The sequence below is a fragment of the Coturnix japonica genome, chromosome 21 (assembly GCF_054131305.1).
Source record: "Coturnix japonica strain WE chromosome 21, WE-NBRP24, whole genome shotgun sequence".
NCBI lineage: Eukaryota > Metazoa > Chordata > Aves > Galliformes > Phasianidae > Coturnix > Coturnix japonica.
Genome location: NC_140683.1, coordinates 11,112,614 through 11,132,504, shown reverse-complemented (window position 1 = coordinate 11,132,504; position 19,891 = coordinate 11,112,614). Strand labels below are relative to the sequence as shown.

The window sequence follows — 19,891 nt, the reverse complement described above, 5'->3', positions numbered from 1 at the left end:
ATATTCAGGTGCCAGGAAAAGCAGGTACTGAAACGCTAAATGAATGGAAAACTACTTAATAAACAACAGCATGACACACAGCCAAGGTCAGAGAAACTGGGACAACCATCCTCCTGCAGGTTTCTGGAATGGGGCAAACATATAAAACACTCTTGAACAATAGCTGACCTAGACACTGGGAGTACATCTGAACAGCAACTGCTCATCACAAATAATGATCTGCAGTTTCTACAGAGATTATTCTGCTGGTTACGAGTGTGGATCACTGAAATCAGGGTTACCTACATGCACAGCAGCAAGTTCCTACGAATGAACACTCTGAATTCACTAAGAACAAACAGCACGTTAAAGTCTGCAAGCACAAACCTTGCTGCCACACGGCTTCAGCAATCACAGCATTAGTGGGCTTGTGCTTAAATCAGCCTCTTCAGGTTGCTTAGCACCTGACTTGCTGTGACTGCTGCTGAGATACCAGAAGAGCAGATGAAAGCCCTGCTCACTGAGATGCCTCAACACTTCAAGCTCTGCTCTGCAGCAGTGCACAGCGATTCACTCATGCAATTTACCATTTTCTTCCTCTGGCTGTCAGATTCCTCACTTTCAAAGTCTGGGTCATCCATAACAAATGAGAGCATTTGAGTAGCTATTGGTCCCTCTTGATCACTGTCAGACTCCTCAGGCTTTTCCTCTTTGACCACTTTCTGTTTATGAGCATGTCCTTTGCTTTGGGAAGTGGTCTTTGGGGCCTGGACTGCCGCCGTGGCAGCAGCACCTGACAGACTAGCACCGAGCTTGCTGCTGCTGTTCCTTTCAGACCCAGAATGTGGAGGTAAACTGTCATGAGGCTTCAGGTCGGTTGTTTTGGTCAGAACTGCTTCACTTTGTGGTTTCACAGAATTTCTGGAAGACCTGGAGAGGAAAAAAAACAAAAGTGTCAGAGCCTGCGCACATCCACACTCTGCAATTGTGTGAAACAGAGCACAGTGACCAATTAACAGCTGAACTTGCCTCAAGGGCTTCAATGTGCATCTCAGCAGGAGATGTAAGAGACACAGCTCATCCCGGGGAAGTGTGTTCAAATGGAAACCACTCGGTATTTCTAGCAGTAAGTCAAAGGCTGAAAGTTTTTGCATTCCTGAGGATGCTGGTGCATAGGTGCCCACATCAGTTGGCCAAACCCAACCACATTACCCACAGGATACGGGATGTAGAGAACATGATTCCATTCACTGTTCTCCAGCACAAGGTGTGAAGAATGACTCCCACTGCAAGATCTGACTCCTCTGTCCTCACACTGCTATGAACAGACCTTCAGCAGCTTTTAAGCTGTGCCTCATACCTTTTTTTTTCACGTTCTGTGTCAATGCTTTCATCGGGTATGAGTGTGACTCTAGAGTCCTTAGCCTCTTCCTCCTCTTCCTCCTCACTGGACAGGGTAATGTTTTTGCTGGGCACTCGCTCTGTTGCCAGCACAGATCTGCTGGGGATTTTGTCATCCAGGTCAAGGTCATCTTGGAAACCTGCCACCATGGGGTTCCCCCCAGGTGTCTCTCCATCACTGCAAAGTAGACAATGATTAGACAACACCCTCAGACACACTAGGACAGACATGCCTCCCCTTGAAAGCAGAGTCCCGCTCACCAGGCATTTAGGGCCAACTTCAGGCTCACCTTCCCACCACATAGGGCAGCCACACCACTGGTCTCCCTGCTGCAGAGCAGCCTGTGTTTTCAGCAGGGCCTCTACCACAACATCTCTGGTCCAACATGAAAGGATGAGACAATTAAAGAGTGGGAACTGTCTGCCTTGATCTCCTTATCCTGTAATTAAGCTTGATCATATACTGCCACTTCTGCGGGGATTCATTTGCAGCCATTAGTATCTTAGAATTATTTTTGTTTCTCCAGTGCTCCCTGCAGCAGGAAGCTACTCAGGCACCATAACTATGCTTTAACATTCCCCAAATTGAATTAACCTAAGGACACACTTTTCGAGCTAAGAGTCTGCCAGGCTCCCTGTATGTAATACAGTTGTGCCTTCAGAGTGATCTTTAGATAGAGAGCTTCACGGCTGAAATTACCAGCTGAAGGATCCTTGTCTGCATTTCTGCAGGACTCAACAACCTTAATGCTTTCTGATGGATTTGCTCATGTCAGGGATACACATTTTTCATGGCCTCATGAACCTTTGAGTTACTTTCCCCAGTTCTATTTCCTTTCTCTGCAACAGACACTGGGCTGTTTCCTGGTAACCTGCCATGTATCATCCCCACAGTCCTTTAACGACTCAATGCAGACATTGCAGACTGCACAAACACAGCACTCGTTCTTAGGCAGAGACAAAAAAAAATAAGACTATAGCTTGGGACAGATTAGGTCTGAGAGGCACAAAAGGAACCACCAAAATCTGCAATCCTTAACCTGGAAGGAAGCAGTGCTCCTAGCAGGCAGCGTGGTGCAGCTGACTGCACAACTCACTGTGGCTCATCCTATGGCTAGTTGCTGCTTTACAAGTCAAGGAATTAACACATTTGCCAACAGACAGTGGAGCATTTGTGTTGTAAGGGAGACTACACTTATTAGGATTGGCATAGTACATTAAGAGCCACTACAATTAATACTTGTCTGGGTTATAGCAGGAGTAACATCTATTCCCTGCTGCCTTCCATGTGGAATCCTGAAAGACTCCTCCGATCTCAGGACTCAGAGTTCAGCTTCCAGCTTGGCAGGCGCAGGCTGCTCAAGAGCCCCTTCATAATGAACACTGCTGCTCTCATACTGAGCCAAAGTGCCTGACCCACACAAAGGAGAGGAAAACTGTGGCCCCAAGCAGCCTCCAAGTGCCGCACTGGCTGGAGGAATTAAAAGTGAGGGATTTCTGAGCGATGTGAAGTGCTTCCTCTTGAATTGTGCTGAAAAGAAAATGGAGTTGCATCCTAGAAAAAAAATGGCAGCATATCATCCTGACACTGCATTTCTTCACCATCTTACTGCTCTGCTAAGCATGGGAACTCTTCAGAGTGCTGCTACTGCCACTGTCCTGCCACCACACACCACATTAGACTTAGAGCCTCTAAGGCATTCCCAGCTTAAAGAGAACATCCACGTGTGTAACACAGACACACACACACAAAGTGGGTCAGCTCTCTTTGCAGTGAATGCACCACTTCCCTCTCTAACTGCCTCTCAGATCGCTGAATGACAGTTTAAAAGCAAAGCGAAGAAGTCAATATACATCAGGAAAAATCACTGCTGCAGTATAAACAAGCTCTGACAATGCAAAATTAGTATCAGCTCCTGGTCCTGAAATTCCAGCTGGAAGGGATTCAGAGCATGCAGCAACAAGCACATTGCAGCACTCTTGCCAACACTTCACACGCTGCCAAGCCTGCGTTAGTGTTGAGCCAACGAGTTTGCAGGCACAGGTACCCACCAGAAACGACTGTGCTCATGAGTTACTGACCAAAGAGCACAGCGGGGTTTCCTCAGAGTAACCCTCTGCCGTGTGCACAGAACAGCTTCTCATGGTGGAACAAATCCTGCTGCAGTCTGAGCATACACTCTCAGACCTGGCTTGACATTATCCCGCCAGCCCTGCCGAACAGCCAGGGGAGCCAGCCCCACCAGGAGCCAGCAGAATCCTCTTGCCACATCAATTTTTGGGGCTAGGGAAAGAGGAAAAACCCAAACTCTAATAAAGCAGCTAAGCTGAAGGAATCACGTGCCACAAGGTGAGCCTGCACGGTTACATTCTCGGAGATGGGAGTCTTCTAGTGTGCATCAAACTATGCCTTCAGGTTCCCTTGCTTCATCTAGCATAGCTGCATACCACTATATAAATAACACAGGTAATAAAGCAAAGAACCAGTTAGAAGCCTTTCAGATAGAAGGATGTGGAAATCTAACCAATGTTTATGATAGATGTCTAGTGTCATGGAGAAAACTCAACAAGAATCTTGTTAGCTTCAGCATAAGCCCACTTCCAATGGGACACCTGCAGCCCATACACAGAGGTGGGCAGCCTGGGCCAGCAGCAGGGGCCAAGGGAGTCTGGAGCCAGGCTGGCTTCTCTGGCATAGACACATGCACACTGCCCCTGGGCACCAGGATAAAGAACAGCACAGCGAGGTCTGAAACAGCAGACTGGAATAAATTGTCTTCCTATTCAGCGAGTAAGGGAATTGATTCAGGGAGTTCTTCCCACAGCCAGAACAGCAACTAAGGAGCTTTAAGAGCTGCACGCCCAGCAAACCCCAGGTAGGTTGGGTCTCCTGACATCTCTGCTAAACACAGAAGATTAACCCAGCCCATAGGCCAGCAAACTTCTAGCAACTACTACCTTTTCCTTCCTTCCTTTCCTTCTTTTTTTTTTTTCTTTTTTTTTTTTTTTTTTTTAATAAAAGCCATCCATGCATTCTGCTGCCACAAGGGATGATGATTCAGGCTGACCTGCATTAGACAGGCATTGAGCCTTGCATACAGCACTGATTTCTAGTTGTTGTGGTTGAACTAGAGAACACTGAATCATGGCAAAACTGTCAAAAGATGCAGAATCCACAACATTCACAGACAAGCCATATCAGTGTTTAATTACTCCCCTGGCTAATGCAGTGGTGATGACAAGAGACAATCAGTGTGGACTACTCCAAGCAGATGGATGAAAAGCCTGTGAGGACACTTAGGTCACCTCTCAAATGACAGCATGCTTTCAGACAGCCTTGCTGCACATCCTCTTGTCTGAGCAGCTCAATATACCACAATCTCTTGGTTTTTTTTGGATAAAAAGGCAAGGCCTGAGCAATTCTTCATACTGTGCTTCATAGTATGCCCCCATCTCACCTTCCTTCCATTCTCCTTCCCTTACCTTTCACTATCAACACGGTGCTTTGTCTGTGGTTTCCCCTTATCCTTCTGCGGGGCTGAGTCTTCCAAAAAGCTGTGATCCAGGCTGTCATCGGGAACAAAGTCCTCCACGCTCTGTACTTTTGCAGGGGCTGCAGGATGGGGAGGAGTAGCAGCAGCAGCATCTGCATTAGCAACAGCAGTTGTAAAACACAGCTCACCACAAATGGAACAGAAATTGGCTTTTTACAGATCTATCCTGCTCAAGGCATCTTCAGCACACAGATAACAGCCACCTCATATACACAGCAAAGGAAGAGGAAAGCCATATAACAGGATACTGAAGCCAGCCCAGAACCTCACAGGATGGCACTCACAGACCACACGTAGCCACTGTGGTTTACAAAGCTCAGGCCCCCAAACGAGTCTGAAAAGCCCTTGACCATGGTGGCTCTTTCTGTCCTGCAGTGAATACTGGCACTGACTGACTAGACCACAAACAGATTTTTATACCTATGCTGTGAGCATCACTTTGATGTGATATCCTTTCAATGTTCTTTCACCCTTTCCAGACTGTTCAGTACACTCATTCACTTCTTCTTGCTTTTTCAACTGTATCTGTGAAAGGCAGAATCATTCACACTGTGCTTTCAGGTTTCCTGTGTAACCAAATGCTCAAGACCTACTGCAAATGGAGACTCACTTTAATATAAGTTATTTGTAGAGACATCCTTGCCCGTCAAGGTATCGGGATGAACACTGGAAGCCTGAAGAGATTAACCTCTGCAGAATTTATGATGTTAAGCCTTTTTCTCCTGCCTGGATTTCAGTTCACATCTAGGCTATTTTCTTTTGGGTGAGCAAGCTTTCACTATGAATATAGGGTAGGGTTACTCTGAGTACTGTGTCACACCTGGTAACAGACCCAGGATGCAGAACATTGTGTATATGCCTAGAAGTGAAAGATTTCAAAGATTTCAACAGCTGAAACCCCAAGGCCCCTTCCCAGCACTCCCTCCTTTCTTTCTGTCGATGTTTCAAGAGAACTGTGAGCTCTGAGGACCGTCAGTTCGAAAGCAAAGGTATTTCCAAAGGGCGATTCAAACCATGTCACGCTTACGATTTTTATGCAGTGCCAGCTCTGCAGCTCCAGCTGGTTTCACAAACAAAGTGAATATGACAGACAAATTAAGGTCCAGATCAGTAAGAATGAATGCAACAAACCCCTCAATGCCTCTGCCCCGCAACTTCATCCAGCTGAGGTTCAGATTGAACACTGCGCTGCTCTGCTCTATTGTTCAGTGGCGTTATGGAAGAAGTGAAGACACGCTGCCCTCCTCCTCAGAACATCTCTGAAGGAGTTTATTTCCCCAGAGGGGAATCCGTTACAGAGCCTGGACTTACGTGATCATTTATGGTTGAATAACCTTTAAAACTAGCACTTTGCTATTCTCTGCTAACAAACAGGAGCCCCTTTGAGCTGTGAGACTTTTGTGAAGACAGCACTTCAAATAGCTTCTCTAATGACTTTTCTTGCTTTTCCAGAGGCACGTGTGCTCCCACTAAACAGATGACAGTTATTTTCTTAGTGTCCACCACGTGCCTCCCTCAGGGAGCACACTACAGCTCCCAGCCAGCTGGAAGGACACAGTCCCTGTCCAAGTCAGCACAGAGACAAACCAAAACGCCAACTGGGACAAAAGAAGAAAGCAAGCATGCAGCTTTACTGGACATGCTGCACACACACAGATCAAAGATTTGTTGGTGACCTGTCTGCCCAGCCTCTCATAAGGATTAAAAAAAAAAACCAACACAAAAAGGAAAACAGAAACACGTGCCCAGACCCACCTGGCTGGGGAGGAGAAGGGTCTGGTGCAGGAGATGTCCCAAAGAGCCGTGAGATGATGCTGCGCTTTGGAGGCAGGGCTGCTGAAGGAGGGGCTGGGGAAGCAGCAGCTGGTGGAGGTGCATGTGGTGACTGGGCCTCAGGTGCAGGCACTGGTGAGAAGGATGAAGGGGGTTCAGGAGAGATGGTGGAGCTTGTGGAAGGTGGCTGTGGGGGCTGCGGGGTGCCAGGGCTGGAGCTGCCCGTTGATGTGGAGCTCGGAGGTACTATGGGTGACTGGGAGCCGGAGGAAGGGCTTTGCCCATTAGTTGTCAGTGGTGATGCGTGTCCTCGACTTCGGGCTTCCATCATTTCAAGGAAGCTGCAGGGAAGAGAAAATGCAAATATAATCAGTAGAGAAAACATGCCCGGCGTATAGCGCTGCACTGCTTTAACTACGTGCTGAGCTGGGAGGGTATGGGCCTGTGACCCCCTGGGCTGTGCTCAGTATGGTTCACTCACATGAGCTAAACTCACACTGCTTACACTGAGGTGTGGAGAACCACAACCTGCCTTGTGCTGCAGGATGAAATCAGCATTTGCAGCATTGCTGGGAGCTCCCTGGACAGACAGATTGTAACAGTGTGCCAGGGCTTGAAACTCAACTTTATGTCAGTTGTTGGACGTACGTCTCTAAGGGAATAAGTGCTTCAGGGCTGGCACATTTCCTTATTCTGCAGAAGAGATCAAAGCATTCAGGAAAATTTGAACACTATAAAAACCTCTAATTTCAGCCAATAATGGATTTGTGAGGAGAATCCTTGAATGTCAAAAGAAAAGAGCTCACAGAGGGCTGACTGCAATTACCCTCACAACGAGCAGACATAAGTGTGGTCTCTCCCTGCACACACACACACTGTGTGTGGGAGCCAAGGGAGCCATGCAGCAGAAACTCAGAAACCTGCTGTGGTCCTGGCTGGATTCCTGACTCAGAGAGCACCAAAGCCTGCACCATCTGAACGGCAAAATGCTCTGTCCTTCTGAACGACACCGAGCCAGATCCTGCTGCAGCCCTTTTGCTTAGCAGTCATTTTACAAGCTTTTTGAAATGAAAAGGCTTTTACTAAGAAGTGGTCTCAAAATAAGATCTGCTACATGTAGCGCATGTGAGAGATACAAAAAGGATAGCAAAGCATATTGTGTATGAAGTCTAGCAAATGCCACAGTCTCAGCCCATTTCATTAAGCCCCATGAACTCATGTGCACAACAGCTCTGGGTTCAACTGCATCTGCTGTGCTCCAGGCAATGCAGTTGTTGGAATGGAAACCATTCTTCATTACTGAGCACCACCTTGGCCAGCACAGAGTTCAGACAACACCTTTTGTCTGAAATTGCACACTGCTCCCCTCCCAACAAATGGTCACAACTCACACAGCTCAGCATCCTGCAGGGCAGGCTACGCACCTCATCCGCGGTGAAGTAAAATAAGCCAAGGTTACCTGCAACGCAGCCCTGCTCAATGAAGTGAATGCTCTGAATCTACCCAACAGCTATGGCCTGAAAAGCCCTCCAAGACACTTGTCTCTGCACATGCAGAGAGGTTATGCAGCTCTGCACATCTACACCAAAAGCACCCAGGGCTGAATTCTGCCAGCCCTCACCTCTGGGCTCTGCACTGGCAAACTGAAGGCAGGGATGCTGGGCAGCTCTGCTTTGTAGGACTGATTCCTCCTCCTTGCTCAGAGTTAAAGACTCCTGCTTCCTAACTGTGAAGGAAAGTTAATCCATGCTGATCTGTATGCATCCCTATTCCTGTTTATAGCAACAGAGATTCTGGCTGGAAGGCCTGCAAGCTTGGTCACAGCTTCATCCAGCATTCCAATGCCAGCTCTGCTCACACTGGCTGAGCTTTCTGGCTGAGGGCAGCTCTGTGGGCACCCAACTTACCAGTGTTACACAAACAGAGAACTGAACAACTCCCAAGTTGCTGATCAGAAGGACAGCTGGGTGACCCAGGTAGGAAAAGATAACTGTATAGTGAAGACTAAGGGACCAGATCCTATATGAATTACATACAAGGAGCATCCAGAATCAGTTGAGGATAAAGCCTAAATCTCAAAGAGTATTCAAAGCTGGTACCAAAGAAGCACAGGACGCTTCATAAAATCAGGATATTTGAAGACTTACTGCCCATTTTGGAAACAACCTGCTTTGTTCTGGGCAAGCAGCCAGCTTCAGGAGGAGCGAGGGCTGTGACTACCACCTGTTTCTCCTGAAGAAATACACAAATTTTAAGAGCTGGAGGGTAAAAATCCTACATGATTGAAGTGTAAAGAGTGCCATTCCCCCGCCAGCTCAGCTAGTCTGGAGAGCAGCACACACACTGGCTCCCTTCTGCACCTGCTCCTATGCTTTGCTCATCTACATTAAACGAAGGGCATAAGAATAAGACACATTATTTTTAGTAGAAAGGTACAAGCGGTTATCTGGGGACAGCATGACACGGGCTCTTACTTCAGCTCAGCACCAAGGAGAGATCTGGCACGTGCACTTCACGTGACCTTCCTCATTTCCAACTACGCACGTGGACCAAGCTCTGTGTTGTGTGCCACGATGCTGAAGAAATAGCAATGCTCTGCTGCTGGTTTAACATGGGCTGGCTGCATAGGCTGTGCTGAGCTTTCATATTCATATCTTCTTCCTTGGAAGAGGTGGGTGGAAAAACAGCATACGTGAAAATGCTGCCAGCGAGCTCTCAGTAATTTCCAGGGCGGAGGTGTCCAAGCATCCTCCACACTTGAAAAATACTACATAATGCATGAATGCTTTCTCTGGCTTTACACACACTCTCCTGAGGCACTAGTGAGGCTGTTTTAGGAACACACCAGGTCACACCTGCCACGTGTCTGTTTTTCTCTCATTCTATGCAGTCTGGCCACTCTGCTCCTTGAACTTGGTTTTTTTGTTTTTTTTTGGGTTTTTTTTTGGCAGGCCTTTGTAAAAGGACTCACTCAGAATCTCACTGCCAAACAAGCAGTTTCACATTCACATTAGGTTTAATAGACAGCTGATGCACAAGACGAACTCATGCTGTGACCTGGGTACATTTGTTTGTTTTAGAGACAGCAAACATGACATGTAACCCCAGATGGGTTTCTGTCCACATCCACATGGGCAACTTGTTTGCATTTTAATCCTTCAATTTCAGGCTCAATAACAAGTTCGTATCCTCAGAACTCCTGGATAACTCACTGTGTGCTGGGCTGGCTCACAAAAGACCTCTATGCAATTTTAAAGATGAACATGCTCTGTGGGATCCAAAATTTATCAGGGCCTGAGGTGGCTATTGCCCTTTGTACAGAACAAACCTAAGAAGAATAAAGGATTCATTATCTTCACAGCCCTGAAATTATCAGTGTTGTGTTCATTTGCTATTGAAGATGGCAGCAGCCTGAAGCTTTTGGCTCCCGGTTCTAATGCACTGTGATCAATTTTTCAAATGTATTTCATGTGGCAAGAAATACTTCAGGTTATTTTATTAATTGTGAAAAGAGGATTAACAGACCTTATGACATCAATTTCATTAGGGTAATTGCACAGAGGGCTTGATTTCCTTGTTTGTTTTGGCCTCCTGAACCTGATACCCCCTTGAGCCCATGCTCCTGGATGTGAAATCAATCCTCTATCAGCAGAAGCTGGGCTGGAACTGGCTGCCTGGCCTCAGAGGGACCATCTCTGCCCAGCTGCTCCTCATGTTTTCCATCCGACACAAAACTGACGCAGCAGGACAATGGTCCCCCTACACCAGCCCATACATACCCCACTTCTTCCACTTCTCTAGCAAGATCAATGATGAGAGAATCAGTCACTGATTTATCACCTTCCCTACCTGGGCAGCAGTACCTGGCTACCCAGCATGACCTGGCAATGCAGATACCAGCTGTACAACAGTACTGAGAAAGTGTCCAGGAGTTCTAACACGTGGCAAACCTGGGAAGGACTCTGCTGCTGAAGCCATTTTCAGCATCATACAGTATCTCAGATAATCTGAAGACCAACTGCTCTGAATATATTTTTGCAAAGCCTGACTAACACTTTGCTTAAGAGCTTTTCAACAGAGTTCATGATGTGACAATTTGTTTCTAATGAACAATTCCTGTAAAAAGGATGGACTTCACGTGCTTACAAATCAAGCAATGACATAGTGGCTGATAGATGACAAGTTCCTGGCTTCCTCAAAAGTGACTGTCAAAGAAAATGAGAGTTCTCATTAAAAAAAAAAGACTTAAGCATTGAGTAACTTGCATTAACATCAAGGTGGGGGGAGGTAATTAAAAGAGAACTGAATTCTTGGAATTAAATTCCGCCTTTTGATAACGAAAGGTGGAAAAACGCACCAAAATAAACAGACACAATACATTAAAAGTTTTCCTTATGACATGTGGTAAGATGGACACAATTGAACATGGGAAAACTGAGCAAATTTCAAATTCAGAACAGTCAGAAAAGCAATTGCTTAATAAGAATTCTGCAACTGAAGAAGGACTGAGACATGACTTAGCAGCACTGAAAATGCAAAACCTGAGACAGGACAGGGCAGGTATCAGAGCAACAGGTGCAGCAGGCAGAGACCAGGCTCAAAGAAAGAGCTGGAAGCCTCCAAACACATCTTACACAGGCAAAGCCTGGCCAGCAGCTGCCAAGGGACTGCTTACATAAGCCAGATGAGGCAGAGTTGTGTGCCACCTCGTGTTTTCTTTGGGATGCACAATTTAGAGCAATGACGTTTTGTCCTCAGGTACCCAGCCACAGCAGGATGAAGAGTTCTTGTGCTCCTTTTGTTTTCACTGATCCAAATTTAGCATCAGTCATTCTGCCAGCAGCCAGACACGGGGTGAACGAAATAACTGAGCTGTCCCAGCATGGCCATCCTGCCTTGTTGCACTGCCTGACTGATGGCACTGTGAGCTGGAGAACACAAGGACAGTGGGAGCCACTAAAGAGCAGGTGATGCAGCACCCACGCCTGCAGACACCTTCTTGCAAGTACCACCTAAACCCAAGCAACCAACCAAGCCTCCAGTTCACCATGCTACAGATGCACTAGCTTTCCAGGGTTAACTGGCAAACGCTCATTTCAAGCAGCAAACAGATGAGGCATTGAAAAATGATAAGGCATCAGGAAACTAGTCCCTGCTTCAAACCAGAAATACTCTGAGGAGATTAAAAGTATTCAAAGGGAACAAAAGACAACCACGTTGTAGCTATCAGTTGCTGCCTTTCAGAAGACACACCATACTCAGGAATGCCACAGCTAGAAGAAAAGTAATCAACTTGCATGCTGAACACTACAGAGATGGAAAATATCCCCTTTCAGCATCAGAGGCTACAACATACTTATCTATAACCCCATTACCATGTACTGCTTCCAGGTGTACTGCTCAGCTCCACCTCCACTGCCCTCCCATAGGTCACATGTTTGTAGCTTGCAGATAACAGACCCTTTGACAGGGATCCCAGAGTACATTCTTCATGCTGTATTCTGGGATACATCACTTAAAGTGACGTTTCACAACTTGCAAAGAAACCCTAAATGTCACTCACTGGCTGCCTCAGCCTGGCCACAAGCCATAGCTGGGGCTGCACAACATTCGTATGATACCGAGTGCAACAAAACAGAAAAGACTGCTCAGTGACATACAGTTCGTAGTTTTGATCTTCTGTCTCTTGCTGCACTGACAGCTCCTCCAAAGTCGCATCAATATCCAGCTGATTTGTCTCCAGCTGCCGTAGTAACGTCTCCCTCTAAAGAAAGGAAAACAAGCCAGGTCTGAGCAGGAAGGGTCATCGTAACAGATCTCTGTGCACTCTCAGGGTGCACCAAGATCTGGTGTCACCACTCTACCCACAGCAATTAATTAAACAGGAGCTTTGGTCCATCTCATGGTGTTCAATTTAAATATTTCTGCACAACAGAATGCAGAAGTGGTAGCAAAAAAGCATATTAATCCAAACAATCAGGTTGTATGAAAGCAATCCGTTCCAATGGCCGTACAGGATCAAATCATCAACCAGTAATATGTGATTTCCAGAAATCAGCAGCACCAGCAGCTGCACCACCCCAAGGAGCTGCCCGTCCTCCTGCTGCAGGGCCAGCACAGGGATCCCTCCAGCAGCAGCAGCTCCAGCATCTCCCTGACAGGTGATTTGTATGGACTGATAACTGCAAAACACGTTAATCTGCTGAAAGACAAGGCCTTCCTCAACATTTCCATGATCATTTAACTCACTGCTTAGTAGATACTGACATTCTTAATTTGTATGCTTTGTTATTGTGTTAATCCATTTTCCTGCACCAGGTTCATTTCATTTTTCATATTCATAAACGCTGTGCAGATGGAAATGTGAACTCAATTAAAATGTATACAAAGAGTTATGAAACCATTAGTTAACCTGAATTCCCTTCAATGTGTTATACAAGGAAGTTTCAGCAAAACATGCTATAGATTTAAACCTGCTGCACTAAACAGAAGCACTGATCTGTACTAAGTGACTTTAAATACCAGCATCCAACATTTCAGAAGTAACAATTTCATCCTTTTTTATTATTCATAGACTGCAAGCACAAAATAAATAAATAAATAAAATAATCCACACAAAGGGAAGATCCCTGCTCCTTGAACTCTTCTTTTCCATAAATGAGTGAAGGAAATGCTGATCAAATTAGCTGAATAGACAGTCAAAGAGGACACTGCTCTCCAATGCTTACCTCAGGCACTTTGATAATGGCTTTTATTAAACAAGAGGTTTGCCAGGTTTCCCTTTCCTTATTCCTCCGCAATAAGACACGCACCTGAGGTTTTATTTATTTCTATTTTCCCAGTAAACTCAGAACTTGGATTTGATCAAGAAAAACTCATTACTAATAGTGGACTTCCAAACACATAAAAATAAATCCTATTTTACCGTGCTGGCATTAAAATATTAAAGCAGCAGCTTATTTTTAGCAATGACCCAAAAGAAGGGAATAAAGCACGTACTGCAGACCAGGGCTTTGGCTGAACGCCACTTTCAAGTGCTTTCTGGGAGAAGGCAATTTCAGCTGCCTGCAGAATTCTGCAGTGCTCTGAAGGCCCGGCTGACCCGATCCCATTAGCACACCATGCAGGCCACCGGCTGCACCCACGGCTAAACCATGTCCTCAGATCTGAGGCTCCTTCCCCTGCAAAGGAACTGATAAATAATTGAAGAGGCCAGGCTGCCAGGGGGAGCTTGCTCTGTACCGCGGGTATGGATTTCAGCCGCCACTTCCTTTATGAAAGATGCATGGGGAAGCTGAACACAGAGATGTGCAGCCCAAAAGCAGAGCGCTGAACCGGCTCCATGAAGGACACGGCAGAGCCACACATGCAGCCCAGCAGATCCTCTGCCCCCAGGGAACTGACTCTGAATTAGCATTTCACTTTGGATTGTGTGTGTAAAAACACACACAGATATTTCACTTACAAGCAAAAGAAAATCAAAACCAACTGTCTGATTTTTTTCATTTAAAAAAAAAAAAAAAAAAAAAAAGCACCTATGCAACATCATTTGCATCCCTAAAGGCATTAAGTACCACAGCTGAGAAATCCACCCTGCCAGGCCCATCCAGCCCTCACATTTTCTCTTAGTCAAGCCAAGATGGCTCAGTTATAACATAAATCAGATACTTGGGTCTTCTTGATGTAGGATCCAAGCAGATCAGGTACCATTCAGATTAGGACAATGACTTTCAGTAATCTGTTAATTCTGTGAACTAGATTCTTATGAAAACAAAAATCTATTTGGGATCCTCAATCAGCCATAACACAAAATCTCACATATAAAGTCAAATGTCCATGAACTCTGTCCTGCACATGTCATGGAAGCAGCATCTCTTACCTGCAGCTGCAAGAAGGGGATGTTGAAGAACTTATGCAGGTACTTGAGGCCAAAGCTGTTCTTCATGGAAGACTCAGCATAGCGAAAATATGAGGAGCCAGGAGGCCTGTCTCAACCAGAAAGGCAAAGAGAAAAAAAAACCATACAAAGGACATGCAATCACTCAGAAGAGACACCTGCTGAATTAAATTCCATGAACAATCCTCCAAAAGGAATGTCTCCCACTTATTTCCATGGAAACTCAACAGATACAAAGAGCATGATAACATTACTTGATAGAGCAAACGCTCAGATCCTCAATGATATTTTTCAAAAGTTACCACCATTAACTGACTTGTGTGGATGAGCTGATTGAGATGCTCTTTGTTTTGTGGTGCAATAACTGTCTGTGGCCAAATGGAACATGGCTTGTCTTTCATGTCGCTGTCGCCACTGCTAAAACACACCCCCACACCTCACTGTGCTGACACCGCTGTCTGGTTCCCATAAACATTCAGCAAGCAGCAAGAATGTCAATGTATACGTTTTTTTCTGCACGGAGGAATTCGACTCCACACTTTTACTCAGACTCTGTCCCTCCTGAAGGGCAGCAGAAAAAGTCGGAATGCTGCTGCTGGGGGGCTGCAGCGCCATGGCAGACTGAGAGATACTGCGTTAGGACATTGGGTCATTGGTTTACTAAACTGGGAGGGGGTTGAGGTTATATTTCACAAACAAGCAGCAGACACAGCTTGAGTCACCTACTCAAGCATCAGCACCATGCATTAAGCTCAGCTGAGTCACATACAGAGATATATTTGTAAAGAAATGATTACTGTACAGAATCGAGCCTCGATTCTGATACCACTGCTGTATGCATAACAGTCATAAAGACTGAGAAAATAAAAAATTGCCTTAAAAACACAAACCTGCACTGAAAGGTACTATCTATTGAATGCTGATCAGTAAGTAATATGTAACAGAGAGCCTCAGAGACCTCTAAGATGAAAAATCTTGCCTGTCTGGCAAAGGAGGAATATGATTTGGCTGTACCCAGAAAACACACTTTGGAGATGCCGAGGGCTGCAGGATAAACGTGATGCAGATTTGAAACACAGTGGCAACAGTTTTCTATGGATGATGACAGAGAACAGTGACAGTCTGCTCCCATGTCCACTGAGCTCGGTGCCACCCCCAGTTACCTGTTCAGATTGTCAATGAAGTCCCGCACGTCACCAGGCAGAATGACCCGGTGCTCCCCCATGTCTCGGTAGTTCCCAAGCACACACACTGGAACGTGGGTCGGCACTTTAGGAAGCTCCCTCAGAATATAGTTAAACGTCCTTCACCAAAGGAGAGACAGACACAGGCAAATGAGAGCGAACCATCATTCTGTAAGCAGTTGCACGTACAAACCACAGAAAAAAGACACAAAGTAAGAATTCTATCCAAAATCCCTTCTATGCTGTGGCCTCCCCCTCCCCCCTAATACATTCACTGTAAATACGTGTGTGTTGCTCTTTATTCAAAAATGCCAAGTTCAATAAAGCACTTCCAGCAGAGACCTCGCACCTCTTGCTGCAATCTCTCCCTCAGTCCTACAAAATTCTGTGAGGGAAGCAAAAGAATTCCCCCACGCATGGAGGCTCACTGAACCACATCAACCTGCATAACACAAGCTTAAATGCAAAGCAGAAACTCATACCATCTCCTCTTCCAATTCTTGCTCCCACACGACTCTTCCCCTCCTCCTCATACATGCAAAATGAACAGCTCGTTATTTCTGTGTATTAATGCAGCCTAAGCCATCTAAATAATCCTTACTGACACCTGTCTTCCTGGAAATTCCTCTCTAGCTTTCCCTTTCCCCTTGTGGTTCTGCACAGCAAGGCGTAACATGCCCACCATACTCTCTGCACCTGTGTCAGTGCTCATTACCAAGCCTCAGATAGCAGTATATCAGAAACTGCAGTCCACAAGTCCACAGGGAGATTGCTTGTACAAACCCAGGAGAGGACTATATTAAAAGACATGGCAGAAGATAAAGCTATTATTTCGAGGGATACAAGCTAGCTTTGACTCATTAGGCTGCTTATCAGCACCAGAGGCCACATGGGAATCAAGAGGTCCAGAAATCACTCGCTTTAACCAAGTGAGAATCATGTGATGTAATGCATGCTGCTGAAGATGTCTTACCACTGTTTGGTGATGTCAAACATCATCACTACACCATTGCAATTTTTATACACGTCCAGAAACTCTGCATCCAGAGCCATTTCTGACTCTGCCTGAGGAAAAAGAAGAAGAAAGAAAAGCAAAAGAGCAGTAAATAATTCAACTTCAGACAGAATACAACTGATATGGTGCTGAATAGGCAAACTGCCAAAAGCAACAGCCACTGTAAGAAGGACCTGTGGGGTTCACATTATCATCACTGAGAAAAGGTGCCTGGTGGGTCACAGCTCGCAGTGCCCACAGGACCAGCACCTGTATCACCTGGCAGCCTCTGAAAAAAAGGAAGCCATGGCTGGCAGGAAGTCCTAAAATGCACTCCTTCCTCTCTCCCTGTGCCCCCAGTTCCTGCATTAACAAGATAAATCTGTATAATCTACAAAGCAGAGTGCAGAGATCTTACCTCCTACATCTTTGCCAACACAAATATTGACTATATTTCTAATGCTTCAATGTGTACTGCTAGGATGTAGTTTCTACTGATTTTCTTCCACGCAGAGTTCAAAGTATGTATTAGCAGTCAGTTTGGTTTTCACTGCTTGGACTCTGCATAAAGATCAGTGCTGGTCACAACTGAAGCTGCAAGGCTCCTGCTGCAATTTGGTACCAACACAACAACTCTGACTCATTTTCCAAGAGTGAAGAATGTACACACAACTGTAAAGGAAGAAGCAGCTGCCACAACTGCTCTCATAGAGGCCTTTTCCCATAAGAAGAGAATATTTTTAAAGAAAATCCTTCAGATCTGATCACATGGATTGAGGAGGACTGCCACCCTCAGTGCCAGAAAACTCTTTACTGCCGTGACTCATCCCCATAACTGAGTACTCAGCAATCTGTGTATCAGTAACACCCCATTTTGCATCAATTTCTAGTGGTTTTCAAGAAGTTACTGAGCAAGTACCCAAACTCTACCTATGCACTGCAATCCAAAATGCAGTGACATGAACAGGAGGGATAAAGCTCTGCAGTAAATGCCATGCAATCAAGTGCCTTTAAAACTAACTTTTCCCGAGAATAAAATAGTGCAGCTTTTCAAAGAGATACTACAGAAATGCACTGGCAGCCCAAATGCAGTTTGAGGAACGTGAGATTAAGCTCTCCCATATGGCACTTCGTTCTACAAAAGTAGATCCAAAGGACACACATTTGTGCATGAGCCTGGAGGAAGCCACTATTTATGTTTACACTCTAGTGGCATTTCTATTGCCCCTGCCTACTCTACATTTCAAAGGGTGCTAAAAGGTAATTGCCAGACCACTTTTAAGGAGCAGCAAGGTGGCATTCAGCAATTTCTTCATTTTTTTCAGGAAGCCCATTACAAAAGGGCTTCCTGACACTCACTGTGTGCAAACAGGTACAAAGCTACAGCTAAACAGCTGGGGTGGGGTCATTCCCAAAAGACAAACAGCAGGAAAGTGGTGGCAGGGGCACAATCTGGGATAAAAAGCACAGGCAAAAGCACAGGGATCACTTATTCACGGTTTGGGTCAGCCTTACAGAAGAAACAAGTACAGCACTTACTCTCCATGGACCAAAGGTGGACAAGAGGCCTCCTGCTGAGAGGCAGCTATTGACATTCAAGGTGACTCACCTCCTGAGGGTCATTCTCCAGTTTCAAACCATCTCCTCGTTTTTTGCATTTTCCTTAAAAAGAATTGTAAAAAACAAATGCATTACACTGGGTAGAGAACTCCAAGATGGATCTGTGAATCCTTGGTCAGGACCACAGAATTTAGAACATGGCCTTAATGCAGATCCAAATTCTACTATAAGCCTTAGGAAAAGGGTGGGGTGGGACAGGCATGCCTTGCAGAAGGAAAGCAACAGCCCTGTTCAAGACTATCAGCTAGTCAGATTCGAAGATGAATACAAAAGAGGTTGACTTTTCTAAGAGTCTGCAACACGGGACAAAACCAGCTGATGAACATCAAGTGATTACTTGTGGAATTTGTGGTTCTGCACATGGCAACAGGGAAAAGAAAGTGTTTCATTCTTCCAGCAGGCAGGTCAAGGTTAGTTATGAAATACAAAGTTACTCCCGAGAGATTTATTTCTGAGGCGCTTCCCTACTTAAATGAAGAAAGGCTGCATTAGAGAAATCATCCACCTAACACTCTATGCATGTCATAGCAAACTACACATTTCTAAACCATTAGTCTCCCCAGAGTCATCTGACTTTTAATGTTTGAAGATAACAGAAGTATTCACCCCGATCTTTCCCCATTCTTACAACAAATCAATCTCTGAGAGGGAGAAGAATGACAGGAAAAGAAATCAATCTCCAATACAGTGGAAAGAGCTTATGCTATTCCAGGGGCCACAGAAAAACAATATATGACATGATCCCTTCAGTTTGTGTATGAAAAAGATGCAGGAACCTAACTAGCAAAAGATACGAGATCATCTGAATTTCAAGCAGCTTCTTTGCATTCAGGATCTGCTACAGCTCCACAACCTGCAGCAGTTACACAACATGCTGCAAAGCCAGAAAGATGAGTCAGGACTGTGACATCTGCTGATAGATATCTCTTCTATGTTCTTTTAGTTCAAGGGCAGCAAAGGAGGCTGTACTTAGTACACTATTAGATAAAATTCAATACAATCCATAGCTGGGGGCAAGCTTTACTTGCTAAGAGTTTAACAAATGGCATCATTACACAAAGGAGCTCTGAGCAGGCTCAGGGAAAACCCAGCAGGCTGCAGATAAACCCACTCCAGTGAGTCTGCAAGACGGAAAAAAAACATTCATGAGTCAAGAAAAAGGTAAGAGGGGCAGCAGTGTAACAGCTGCCATTCCCTCCTGCTCCCATGTACCAACCTGACTCAGGCTCCAAGCTTTCCCAGCAGCCCTTTCCCCCTTCCTTCCGAATTAACATCTTTATGCTAAACAAATGGCACCAATTCACCACTCATCAGTCAGGCAGGGCCAACAATGCTGCTTCCTGTCTAACTAACACAGTCTGGAGAGTAAAATCCAAGAGCACTGTTGAGCCAATAAGGACAGGGAGGCACAATTCTAAGTGCTAGGCAAAACACGACTTAGCCAAACCACATTAAACTCAGTGCAAAAATGTACAAGAAGCTTTCTGGG

The 19,891-nt window shown here is 45.5% G+C and overlaps 1 protein-coding gene across 5 annotated transcripts in view; it reads right to left on the bottom strand.

Moving 5' to 3' along the window:
• RABL6 (RAB, member RAS oncogene family like 6) overlaps positions 1-19,891 on the bottom strand; it is a 31,722-nt gene that overhangs the window by 4,124 nt on the left and 7,707 nt on the right. The window contains exons 4-12 of one of the 5 annotated variants that reach the window (XM_015878700.3): positions 18,392-18,444; positions 16,762-16,853; positions 15,768-15,908; positions 14,587-14,692; positions 12,368-12,471; positions 6,690-7,048; positions 4,864-5,026; positions 1,340-1,558; positions 567-909 (exon numbers count right to left, since the gene is read on the bottom strand). In XM_015878700.3, coding sequence (XP_015734186.3) covers positions 567-909; positions 1,340-1,558; positions 4,864-5,026; positions 6,690-7,048; positions 12,368-12,471; positions 14,587-14,692; positions 15,768-15,908; positions 16,762-16,853; positions 18,392-18,444 — 1,580 coding nt within the window. Of the gene's footprint in view, positions 1-566; positions 910-1,339; positions 1,559-3,517; positions 3,665-4,863; positions 5,027-6,689; positions 7,049-9,181; positions 9,369-12,367; positions 12,472-14,586; positions 14,693-15,767; positions 15,909-16,761; positions 16,854-18,391; positions 18,445-19,891 lie in introns of those variants that run through there. The other 4 variants (XM_085521621.1, XR_014936341.1, XM_085521623.1 and 1 more) reach the window with 4 other exon arrangements.